The sequence below is a fragment of the Bactrocera tryoni genome, unplaced genomic scaffold, assembly GCF_016617805.1.
Source record: "Bactrocera tryoni isolate S06 unplaced genomic scaffold, CSIRO_BtryS06_freeze2 scaffold_11, whole genome shotgun sequence".
In the NCBI taxonomy this organism is placed as follows: domain Eukaryota; kingdom Metazoa; phylum Arthropoda; class Insecta; order Diptera; family Tephritidae; genus Bactrocera; species Bactrocera tryoni.
In genome coordinates, this window is record NW_024395824.1 from 17747683 (window position 1) to 17761292 (window position 13610).

The 13610-nt window shown below is 33.9% G+C and overlaps 1 protein-coding gene across 2 annotated transcripts in view; it reads right to left on the bottom strand.

The window, feature by feature from the left end:
- LOC120779501 (procathepsin L-like) overlaps nt 1-13610 on the bottom strand; it is a 227552-nt gene that overhangs the window by 189830 nt on the left and 24112 nt on the right. For both annotated transcript variants that reach the window (XM_040111795.1, XM_040111794.1), the window contains exon 2: nt 6734-6812. In XM_040111795.1, the coding sequence (XP_039967729.1) occupies nt 6734-6745 (12 nt within the window). In that variant the 5' untranslated portion in view covers nt 6746-6812. The remainder of the gene's footprint in view (nt 1-6733; nt 6813-13610) is intronic.

The following is a 13610-nucleotide window of genomic DNA, read 5'->3' on the forward strand; positions in this document are numbered from 1 at the left end:
GTTAAAGTAAATAAACGACTAGGAAATAAGTTATCAAATATTGACGTAGAGAAAGTAGTTCAGGAGGATTTAGGTACAACTGTTAAAATAAGCGGAAAAAAAGTTCATAAAGACAATATTCGTTCATTTCAGGTTCTGGCTTACAATTGCTTCAGCAAAGATAATAGACTACTCTAGGTCGTTCTACATACCTATAGAGCAGTGGTTCCCAAACTTATTTTGTTTATATATATTTGAGAATAAATATTTTTTAGCGCCTCCATTTTTTCACCTATTTAAAAACCACTATAACTTCAAATTAATTATTGTAACCTATATATGTATATTAACGGTGAATTCTAAACGAAACTTTTACTATAACCAGCAACTTGAAACCTGAGCGCAGTAGGTAACATACAACGGCGCCTGGGTCTCAAGTTAACCCTTACGGGCTCCACCTGCCAATAATAATGATTATTGAAACACAACTTTATAGTATTAAAACAGAGAATATTTTATTAAAAATAAAACTAAAATAATCGATCCATATATAAAAACTAATGTGAAGGATGAATCTGATGCTGTTTAATAAGTTTGTTAATATCAGGTTCCAATTTACTTAAGAACAGTCGCAAGTCGCCACGTTCGGTAACAAGCAAACAATTTCCATTTTAGTAAGCAGTGTTGTCACAGCACTAAATCCACGTTCACACAAATATGACGATGGGAATGCTATCAAGAATCGTTGAACGATTGACCAGAATCCAGGGTACGATTGCGAGATCGGTGTTTGTAGCCAAAATTCTTGGTAACCATTTTTGAACTGTATTTTTATTTGCTCGTTTGTTGTCAATTCTATAAGTTCTTCTTCCAGCTGAGGTGACATTGCTGTGTTGACATTTGAAAACGGATCCAACACCCAGTCTGGTATTTCCAAGTTCAAAATATCCTGGTATCGTTCGGTGAAGTCAATGTGTTTGCCTGTTGGCAGTAGGCAAACAGGTCGTCGTTACTGCATGATATTGATAAATTCGGAAAATTGTGAAACTCACGTCTGCCCAGATTCTTTTTGTGTAGAAGCAGTTTGGCTGCGAAAGCAGCAACGACGTTTTTTGTTTTAATTAAATTTAGTTTATCGCCCTGCAGTTGGAGATTCATGTCGTTGAACAATTTATACAGGTCTGTCATGTAAGCTATATCATTCTTTGATGTTATGAGCTTGTCTTGAAATTCTGTATCTTTAGTTTTCAAGAACTCTATAACAGAGTCAAACAGGTTATAGAATCGAGTCAGACAATTGCCTCTTGATAGCCAACGAACTTCAGTATGAAACAACTAACGATTGAAATCCTCGTTATTAGTAACACAAAGCTGATGAAATAATCTATCATTCAAAGAGCTGTTGCGGATTTTATTGACTGCTTTGATGACATAGTATTGCAGTGATTGAAATAGTTTTTCACTTAAGTTTCTAGCAACTAAATGTTGTCTATGAATAACGCAATGTACACCACGGACATCTGGAATTTTATTTTTTAAGTACGCTATGAAGCCTTTATGGCACCCTGTCATAGCCGGAGCGCCATCCGTAGCAACTGAAATTTTTCAAAGGAATTTCTTTCTCATCGCAAAACTTTTCCAATATATTGAATATGGTTTCGCCTTTTGTATCGGTCTCTAAATTTCTATCAAATAATAGTTCTTCACATATTTTCTCATCTTTAATAAAACTCACGTAAGAGAACAACAATGCTTCATTAGTTGGTAAAGTGGACTCATCCAGCTGAATTGAAAATTGACTTCACCTCAGGTGATCGTACAATGATTCTTCAATGTTTTCAGCCATTTCATCAATTCGTCTTTGCACGGAATTATTACTCAAAGGAATTTTTCGGATAATATCTGCGGCCGGTTTATGAAGCACGGTAGTTATTACTTAATTTATTGCTGGCAATATTAACTCTTCTCCGATGTTACTCGTAAGTGGTTTGCCTTTTTGAGCAATTAACAAAGAGATATTGTACGAAGCTCGAATTCCGTCGTCATCTTGCTTAGCAACCGCCGAAAATAGTTTTGCTACACTTGGCTGAGTATTATGCTTCTTCTCTAGGTCTTGAAAATGTGCTACATTCTTGTCTCTCTTATCTGGATGCACTTTATTCAAATGATCTTGCAGTCTTGAAGGCTTCATTGCTTCATTCGAAAATGTTTTTAGACATAGAAGACACAAAGGCGAGGATGGGTTTGTGGGATTTTCAATGAATCCGAATTTAATGTATTCCGCACAGTATTGCCGTCTCTTCTTTTTTACTTCCGACATTGTTTTGCTTTGAGAAATACGTTTAACTTCGCGAGTAGTGTAAAGGAGGCGTAAGTAATGCTCATCTAGTGCGCGCAAAACCACAAATGAATATAAAATAAATATTACATTGTTTATATAGGAATGCTTAAGCACAATTGTTATATACATAGTAGTCCAAAAATATGAATTCTTATTTTTCCTAGAAATACATTAGTGAAAAAGGATCTTTCTCCTTTTCTTATTATCTTATTTTTCCCAGAAATAAATTTGTAAGAAAGGATAAAGATCCTTTTTTTATTTTCCGCATAAAAGATTTAAGTTCAAGAGCTCAAAACGTGCCCTACATCAGCTACCTACCCGACGTCATTTCGCAAGTGATAAAATAAATTATTCAAGAGCTCAAAGCATGCGCTACATCAGCTCGAACCTACCTACCCTACACCTTTGCGCAAATGATTATATTATGATAGCAAATGCCCACATACAGATTTGGCAATGGCAATAGCAATACGTTTGGCAGTTAGTATTCTATAAATTCTATCCTGTCGAGATGCCCCGTTATGAAACGGAGCTACCGATTGACATGATTTTCATTTTTTCTATATTCAATAAAATAGGACAGATATATGAACTACGCGGAGAGAAATATAGAACCGAAATTGAGCAATCTTTTAATTCATATTAGTTAATGTTCACAAGTTGTTGGTGAGAGTCGAGAGCTAAATAAAATCACAAATAACCCCTCAGATCTCTACACAACGCCAACATTTTCTTTCTGGGTCTCTTACCGCCCCCCTTGACACCTGCAGCGCCGGCAAGGGGGCGTCATCGCCCACTTTGGGAAACACTGCTATAGAGGATGGAGAAGTCGCAACTTATAATGACACAAAATTTCTCATACACAAAACGTAACTAAATAATTTTGTAAAAATGGCCTATGAAAATCTCCACATAGCAGAACGTTTCTCATATCCAGAACTACAGAAAACAATAGAAATAGAGTCGCAACAAGTAATAAGACTAGTAAATATGTTGACTTTACATCATAGGTATTCACGCGGTATAAACTTACTAGAATCGGCACTTAAATTTGTCGCCGGTTCACCGGATTTTTATGATTTCAATGAAGTAGAAAAAAAACTGAGGCACTAATAGAATCCAGTAACGATCAGTTAATAATAAATGCAGAAATCACTAATAAAATCAATCAGATAATGGAAAGAATAAATGAACTAAGAAATGATAATGGAATAACAAAAGAGGATAACAATTTTGAACTTATTTCACATAGAAATAATATTATCATATTAGAATTAGAAAATATTATTTATTCAGTAATGTTGATTAAAATGGATGTAGTTAACCCACTTTTATTAACAGACAATGAACTCATAGATATAAATGCAGGCTTAAGAGATAAAATTAGCATAACAAATATATCTACTAAGTAATTCTAAACTTAAGGTAATGCAGAATAACGAAACGATATACTTCATTAATACAGTATCCCTTAGTAAATGATTTTTATCAGAAATTTCTTATTGAGCCTGTAATTCGAAAAGACAAGATACTACAGTTAGACTACAGGACCGTTGGAAAGAGAGGAGGACACTTTAAATTATTAAAAAATTGTAATAATAAAACAGTCATTAATTTTTGTCAAATAGAGGATAAATCGAATTGTTTATTAGATCTGCTCAACAAAAACACAGCGCATTGTAACATTAGTTATGCTAAAAACTATAAAAAAATCTACAATGTAAGAGAGGGCATAATAATATTAAATAATGATAAATTTATAATACTAGATGGATTTAATGAAAAAATAACTATAAATGGAACACATTTAGTAATACTTGAGGATAAAGTAACAATCAAAAATACAATTTTCGAAAACAAGAGCACCCCGGTTTACAGAAATTAAACATAGTAAAAGAGTTGGAAGAACTAACCTTGGAAAACATTGACATTTAAAAATATGAAAAGAATATCAAACATAAACCAAAAGATATAAACAAACCACAGTAGCATGGAGATAATTTTACGCGTTGTCACAATGATTCAATTCATCATAATTGTTGCAAAATTTTGTAAACGTACAACGATTAAACTTATAATGAGGAGGCAAACTCAACAAAGTAATGACCTAGTCATTGAAGAAATATTGAGGCAGGTCAATGCAAATGATACAAATAACAGCGAATAATCGCGGACGATTATACTTAAGAGAGGGAGGAGTTAACACATGACTCCCACGCCATGACTTCCACTCCAAACATCACATCGCTACGCTAAATCCATTCGCAGGGAACATGCGACATCAGCAGTTTTGGATGATTCCCATCAACCTTGAAGTCATTATGCTCCCACGCCAGTTGGCAGGGCTCGCAATCAGATGCTAGCTGCAAATAGACTAAACAAACAAAGTCGGCAATAGAAGGAACCACAACGTATGAACAGCTGCGGTTCCAGTTTCCTACATGTTTTGTAATTCATAGAATTAAGTGGCAGGGTGCAATAGCGCCTTGTGAAATAAGGCCTTTATTTCAAAAAAGGCTTTATTACACTTCGAAAGACAAATAAAGCCTTAAAGGCCTTATTGCCCTTTCATTTTTTTTAATAAAACAATAATATTCTAACTCTTTTTGTATTTTATTAAATAGTTACACACAAATTTCACGTTAACCAAAGTTAATAGAACATAAATAATTCAGAAAAAGAATTTCATATTAACAAAAATTAATAGAACATTAATAATTCAACAAAAAATTTTCATATTAAGAAAAATTAATGGAATATTAATAATTCAAAAAAAGAACCCCAAATCAAAATAAACGAAAGAAAATTAGACAAAAATGTTTTTGGCTTCTTGAACAGTGGTCCGACACACTGGACATAAAGTTGACATAGAATTCCTTTTTTTTCCGCGTCCAATTTTTCATAACAATCACTGCAAATTTTAAAATGACTACATGGCAATAACAATATATTTCTTTGTTTTTCATAACTAATAATGCATGTCAAAGTATTTTCAATGGTGCAAGGCAGGACAGATGGTAAGGTATCAATTATTGGATCAACCTCATCATTCTCAACACCTGTCGTCGTCGTTATACTGTCTTGTTCCAGAATCGCGTTCAAAGACACTTCATTATATATGTACATAAGTTATAACTTAACTGGCTAAGACAGTCGTTCTCACTGATTATATCATTTTACAAATTTCTTAAGATAGTTTTCATTAATACGGCTGTGTAAACTGACGTTGAGTAACACCAAAAGCTCCGTCAGGATCGGGAAGGACCTCGCCGAGCCGTTCGATACCAAACGAGGTTTCAGACAAGGCGATTCCCTATCGTGCGACTTTTTCAACCTGCTTTTGGAGAAAATAGTTCGAGCCGCAGAACTAAATAGAGAAGGTACCATCTTCTATAAGAGTGTACAGCTGCTGGCGTATGCCGATGATATTGATATCATCGGCCTCAACACAAGCGCCGTTAGTTCTGCTTTCTCCAGGCTGGAAAAGGAAGCACAGAAAATGGGTCTGACAGTGAACGAGGGAAAGACGAAATATCTCCTGTCATCAAACAAACAGTCGTCGCACTCGCGACTTGGCACTCACGTCACTGTTGACAGTCATAACTTTGAAGCCGTAGATAATTTCGTCTATCTTGGAACCAGCGTAAACACCACCAACAATGTCAGCCTAGAAATCCAACGCAGGATAACTCTTGCCAACAGGTGCTACTTCGGACTGAGTAGGCAATTGAGAAGGAAAGTCCTCTCTCGACAAACAAAAACCAAACTCTATAAGTCACTCATAATTCCCGTCCTGCTGTATGGTGCAGAGTCTTGGACGATGTCAACAACGGATGAGTCGACGTTGCGAGTTTTCGAGAGAAAAGTTCTGCGAAAGATGTATGGTCCTTTGCGCGTTAGCCACGGCGAATACCGCATTCGATGGAACGATGAGCTGTACGAGATATACGACGACATCGACATAGTTCAGCGAATTAAAAGACAGCGGCTACGCTGGCTAGGTCATGTTGTCCGGATGGACGAAAACACTCCAGCTCTGAAAATATTCGACGCAGTACCCGCCGGGGGAAGCAGAGGAAGAGGAAGACCTCCACTCCGTTGGAAGGACCAAGTGGAGAACGACCTGGCTTCGCTTGGAATATCCAATTGGCGCCACGTAGCGAAAAGAAGGAACGACTGGCGCGCTGTTGTTAACTCGGCTATAATCGCTTAAGCGGTTTCTACGCCAATTAAGAAGAAAGAAGAAGAAGTTTTAATCAAATTTTTTCGCGTTTTTTGCCTTTTTAGTTTTGCTACATATATTGAAATACTGCCGTCCAATGATTTTTTGAAATCAATTGATTTTGTCACATCTACATCTAGTAAATAGTCTATGAATTTATAAAAACTTCCGTTTTTCGAAAGGAAATTTACCCAATTGCCCATGGAACGATTCTATTAAGCTTGTAGTTTTAATGGTTTCGTTATAAACGGAGAATTTTGATGCGCCTTCCTAAAAAGAAAGAAGTCATATATGTACATACGTATGTTATTTCTTAAAACAGGAGTGTTAAATATTTTATGGAATAGACCTGAATAAAAGGGTACACAATTTATGTAGGATAACATAAATTTTGTATGTATTTCGACAATTTGATGAAGGAAATTATAATTTTTTATATTATAAATTTTAATGTAAATGTTAATAAAAAGTATATGTCGACGAGCGGGGCGGCGAGAGTTCTAATACGACTTGCCGGCGATTTATTTTCCACTTATCGAGATCACAATGTAGAATCGCGGTAGAGTAGCGTAGGCAGAGTATATGCGAATTTAATATACATAAATGAATGTGTGTAACGAAGTGCTTAGACAGAATTGAACCCCTGTCCTGTTGTCCATCCTTTTTGTTGAGTGAGTACAGGTGTGGTGAGTTGTGTTGGTGTGGCGTGTTGATGTAAGTGGATGGTCCCATCGGATGTGGTGTATTATGCTGTCTTGATAGGGTGCTCCAGTTTTTCCCAGGTAGAGTCGGGGGATGCTTAACTCATTTAAACATCCTGGGCCCCCTAGGCGAATATTTTGCCTAGTATTGCGCATGTATATGATGTTGCATGTATTTCGGCGTACTGCTGGTAGAGTCAGAGAACGTAAAGTATAGAGAAGGTGCAAATCGAAATCTGTATGATGGATTGCGAGGCTAACAGAGCCGATAGAATTTGTGTAATATATGTATGTATGTACATATATTATTTCTTTGGCACATTTGTCTGTATGTTTACGAAAGCAAATGCGAGCCATATACATATGTACATATGTACATTCATAATAACAAGTGTCGCTCGCTTCTTTCGCATCTCCATTGTCACGGTCAACCAATGGCCGAAACTTGCGTTTTGTCAAAGAGTCAAGTGCTGAACAAATTGAGCACGACAGGCTGCAAGCGACATCTGTCAAATATTAAAATACACACGTTCTTATGGACACAGTTATGTAGTTGTGCAGCTGGCTCAATAACTGTGTCCCTAAGAACGTATGTATTCTAATTTTCGTTTGCAGCCTGTCGCGCTCAATGTTTTCAGCACTTCAATGTGTCGAAACACTGACGCGACGGTAAAGCGCCACAACATTGTGTTGTTGGTAGGAAATCCGAGCTGTGCCGAAAAAAACTAACAAACGATCGCCGATTGTTACCGCTTCCCTTGCTGCTCGAACAGCGTCGCCCACAAGCTAGCGTAAATTTGTATGTTTTTGTATGAGCTTACATACATATCGACACAGATTTTTGCAAGACACGGAGAAATATTTTAGACAAATATTGTAAATCGACAACGGCTATGTTGCCACTTTTGTTACTTCTTTCTGTGAAGAATCATCAGAAAGTTTTTCAATTTATGATTTTTAGCTTTTGCCATCGTCGCGAAAAGACGCTTGTAGGCGAAGGCATGCTCGGGGAGATGTTACGGCGTCTGTTTTTATGAATGAAGCGAGGTCGCTTGTGGAATTTGCGCCTGCGTTTATGAATGAAATCGTTTTTATTGTAAAATTTACTACATTTACCAATTCGGCTGCCATATTGGCTTGCCATGCTTATGCTATTTAGGCAATTGTTGCTTTTGTAGAACAATGCTTCAATTTTGTGTTGGTGACATATTCACATGTGTACGCATATGTATGTTTGTATGCTTATGCATTATTTGCTCGGAAGTGTATACAAATATATGTACATATAAGTATGAATGAATGTGTGTATATGAACATGCAGATCAATCCGCGCTCATGTAATATGTCTGTATATGTATTGATAAATGATAAAATCATGATTTGAATTTCTGAAGGCGCGCATGCGTATACATATGTACACACATGCAATCATATGGGTAGATAATAAGATTAATATGATAGACGATATGTTTATATATTGTTGTGATAAATTCAATTTCTATTACATACTAAGAAGCATAATACAAAAATATTTATTAGTATAGTATATTATGTAAAAATCAAATTAAATTATTAAATATACAAGTCCAAATTGACTATAAATATTACTGTGCATGCATTCACACAAAATTATACTCATATCATAATTATGTTTACATGTCAATATTGAATTGCCGACGGCAAAACGCAAAAGCATACATATTTGAATACATTGCGATTCCCAAGATGAAAGAAAAATTGAAGCATGAAAATATCACAATTCTGTAGTTGGGAGCATCATAAGGAGCATGTATACATAAGTACATACATATATTTATGCCTCTTCATATTCTTGGGCATGTGAGACAAGAACATAAAAAATTTGTTTATGTTCTCTGTGTGAGAGATGTATTTTGTACACATTTTTCGCTGTCAAAATGGATCAAAATATAAAAAAGCAAAACGAAATTCTTCGTTGAGAGTGTATTTCTGACTCTTCATATTCTATGCTTCGGCATACATATATGCCTTGTCATCATATGCCGTGAATACATATATTTCTGTCTCTTCATATTCTCGGTTAGAATATGTGAGAGAATTGTAAAAAATGTTAAAATTACGAGGCGAATTCCGACCTAAAATGTTAACAAAGGCGGCGAATTCCTTGCACAAAATCTAACAAATGTTCGCAGTCGAACCTGCACCTTCTCTATACTTTACGTTCTCTGGCTGTTTAAAGCTATTGGAACTACTTATCGGTACTACACCAAAAGTCCCATCTATTAAATAATGACGTGGTTCGCCAGTAGGCATATCCATTATTGAGTTTTTTTTGTTTTACGGGAATGTATCGCATTGTTCAAATCCACGGCAATATTGACGGGACATCCATTTTGATAACAATTATAATATTTTGTATTATTTTGAGAATATTTAAATTTATAAATTTGTCCCTCTGTTGGAATATGTAATAATTTGCTGGTTTTCCTCAAACTCGGAATTATATTATAAACAAGTATATCATCACTTTCCATTTTCACGATTTTGAAGAATTAATTGAACAACACACGTGGTTTAACAAATGACTGAACACGACCTACATTATAACACAGTTTAGTAAAAGAAATGCTGTTATCAACAAAAACAAAAAATTTAACAGTGTAACGAGAGTATCAAAAACGAAAAAAAAAAACAAAAAAAATTAAAACTATTCTGGGAATTAAGATGACGATGTTATTGTATTACAATAACAAGGAAGAAATAAGGGTTGGGGTCAAAATTCTGCTTTTTTGGAAATTCTGCATTCATAATTCCGGAAGTCGGAACACCGGGAATCAAAGTTATGGAAGTCAATATTCTGGAATTCAAAATTCTGGATAACGAAATTCTAAATTGCAAAATTCTGAATGGCAAAATTCTGTAATTAGTGATTAAAAATGCGTGGTGACAACAAAAAGTGCGCACTTTAATCATATGTTTTATTGCCTAGTAAGTAGTTTTTTACAATTGCATGATTGTATTTGTTATTGTTATTTCTTTGTTTGTTGTTGTTCATTTACTTTTTTGTACTACCATGATTATATTTGTTATTGTTATTGCTCTGTTTGTTGTTCTTCATTTACTTTTTTGTACTACCATAATGATTCAGTTTACTATGTACCTACATATACATATAAGTACATACATATGTACTGACTAAGCAATGTGTTACTGCAATTTCATTAATAAAAACGTGCTAAATATTTTTGTGAAATGATGGAAAATATAACTGTGGTGAAGTCCAATAAAGGAAAAGACATGTTAAACGTCGACGGCTACTTCTTCTATGTATTTGGAACGAAAAAATAAGAAAACATTTATCTGGACTTGTTCTGAACGAATTAAAAACAAATGTACCGTGCGTATTGTCATACAATTCGATGGCTGTGAACATGTTATACGAAAAAAAAGAAATGAACATTCTCATGATCCATTAATGTAGTATCTATTTGATCTTTATTTGTTAATAATGTTGTTTTTTATCTTTCCGGTAAACATGTTTGAATTTTGGAATTATTTTGGAGGTTGTGTTTTGTTTATGTTATATTATTATGTATGTATAAGCAAATTTACATAAGATACACGATTTGGCTCAAATTTTGGGGAAAAAATTTGAGCCAAATCGTGTATCTTATATAAATTTGCTTAACATAAACAAAACATAACCTCCAAAATTCAAACATGTTTATCGGAAAGACAAAAAACAACATTATTAACAAATAAAGATCAAATAGATACTACATTAATGGATCATGAGATGTTCATTTTTTTTTTTTCGTATAACATGTTCACAGCCATCGAATTTTGTGACAATACGCACGGTACATTTGTTTTTAATTCGTTCAGAACAAGTCCAGATAAATGTTTTCTTATTTTTTCGTTCCAAATACAAAGAAGAAGTAGCCGTCGACGTTTAACATGTCTTTTCCTTTATTGAACTTCACCACAGTTATATTTTCCATCATTTCACAAAAATATTTAGCACGTTTTTATTAATGAAAATGCAGTAACACATTGCTTAGTCAGTACATATATGTATGTATATGTAGGTACATAGTAAACTAAATCATTATGGTAGTACAAAAAAGTAAATGAAGAACAACAAACAAAGCAATAACAACAACAAATACAATCATGGTAGTACAAAAAAGTAAATGAACAACAACAAACAAAGAAATAACAATAACAAATACAATCATGCAATTGTAAAAAACTACTTACTAGGCAATAAAACATATGATTACAGAATGGCAAAATTCTGTAATTAATGATTAAAAATGCGTGTTGATAACGCACTGTTTTTGTTATCAACACGCATTTTTAATCACTAATTACAGAATTTTGCCATTCAGAATTTTGCAATTTAGAATTTCGTTATCCAGAATTTTGAATTCCAGAACATTGACTTCCATAACTTTGATTCCCGGTGTTCCGACTTCCGGAATTATGAATGCAGAATTTCCAAAAAAGCAGAATTTTGACCTCAGTATATACAGTAATAAACCTTTTCTTTGTTTACATGCATATACTCACCTCTAGAAAATCTTAGGATGTTATGTAACACTTTTTTTGCTACTTTCATGGTAATCAAGGTGTTGTGTTAGCATTTAAACTACATATAAATTTTAAATTTTGATGACCGAGACTTTAAAGGATATTAAATAATGCAAGTGTTTACGTTATTTAAGTGATTATATTGAATTACTTTGCATATCTGTTCAATTTTATTGGAATATTAGTTGTTGTTTAATGTTAATTCAGTTGTTTTTTTTTGTACAATTTTTAAACACGCTTCAAGTATTTCCAAATTTTTGCATGCAGTAGGATACAATCCTGGGTGGTAATTTGTCGTTTGACATATACAAATTGACAACTCGGAAAACATCAATTGGAAATTGAGTTTGAAATGAAAGATATGTCGAAGTTTTTAATAAGAATACATATTAGTGTTAATAATAAAGTTTATATTAAAAATTGTAGAGCCTTTTTATTGCTGCGAAAATTCACAACCCGACGTTTTAAAATACTTTTTATAAGAATTAGAACATATTTTTCTTTAAGAATTTTTAATAGGCAGGCAGCCAGCCCTCATTTTCGGCACATCAAATTTTTGAGCATTTCACATAGGTAACTACCTCCCCATTCTAAAAATTAGCTTTTGTATTTTAATATATTTAATGGAGTTGTAGGATTTTGGATGCATCTTTTGCGAGAGCTTAGAAATCTTTATTAATTATTAAATTATTTTGTGCAATATTTTTATTTAAATTTTTATGTAAATTATTAAATATGTTTATTTTAAGTTGAAAAGGTGAAAATAGGCCTACCGGAGAACCGAACACCTAAAAAAAGTCTGTAACGCGCTTTATTGCAAACCTCTGGGGTGATGTGGAAAATGCAAAACTTAGATATTCAAAAATACATTATCAAAAATAGTATACGGATGAGAATTAGAACGATGTATTAAAAATTCAGCTTCAAATGCCTAAATATCTTCTTTCCAAATTAAAATGATAGGTAATAATATTTCAAAAACTTACGAATACAACCGTTTTATCTTTTCTGTCTGTCAATTGAAAACAAATACATTCAGAAGAAAACTCACCACCGAGAAATCTAAGAACAGGGCTGCTTTTTATTAATAAGAACTCACTACATAAAGAATATCTGACTATCAGTAAATGATATTTTTATGGGCGAAACATGACACACTATGGCGTTTAAATCAAATATTAGTAAATATATGTCATTAATAAATAATTTCCTTTTATATTAAGCAACAATATTTATAGGTTTTGTTATTTAATAGAATAAATTTGCTAAGTATTTACGCCTCAATATATACAGCACTGCGTTGCTACCTCTGAAAATCCAAGATGGCCGCTATTTACCCCTCAGAAAGCTACCTCGAAAAGGTTATCTACTGTATATACTGTGATTTTGACCCCAACCCGAAGTATACGGGCATGTGCTGGAAATCACGCGATTTCGTTCCGTTTCCGAAATTGCAAATCGCATGAATTAGTTTGGGGTGTGCTGAATTCCACGCGATTTCAGTGAAGTTCGAAGTTAAGTTCGAAACAGCTGATTGTCAAAGAAAAGAAAAAATTTGTTTAATTTTGAGTTGAAGCTTATTGCTTTCTGCTTATTTATTGAATCAAATGAACTGGAAAAGTGATGAAAAGGTTGCGCGACGACTTTTAAGAGACCTCTCCAATCCTTTGGATATTCCAGAGCCTGTGTAAGTGCATGCGCAAGGCGTTCTATTAAAAATTAAAACACAACATCTTCTTGCAGTTTTATTTCGTACTACAGGATAAACAAAGAGGCCTTTCGAAATGTAGTTAAC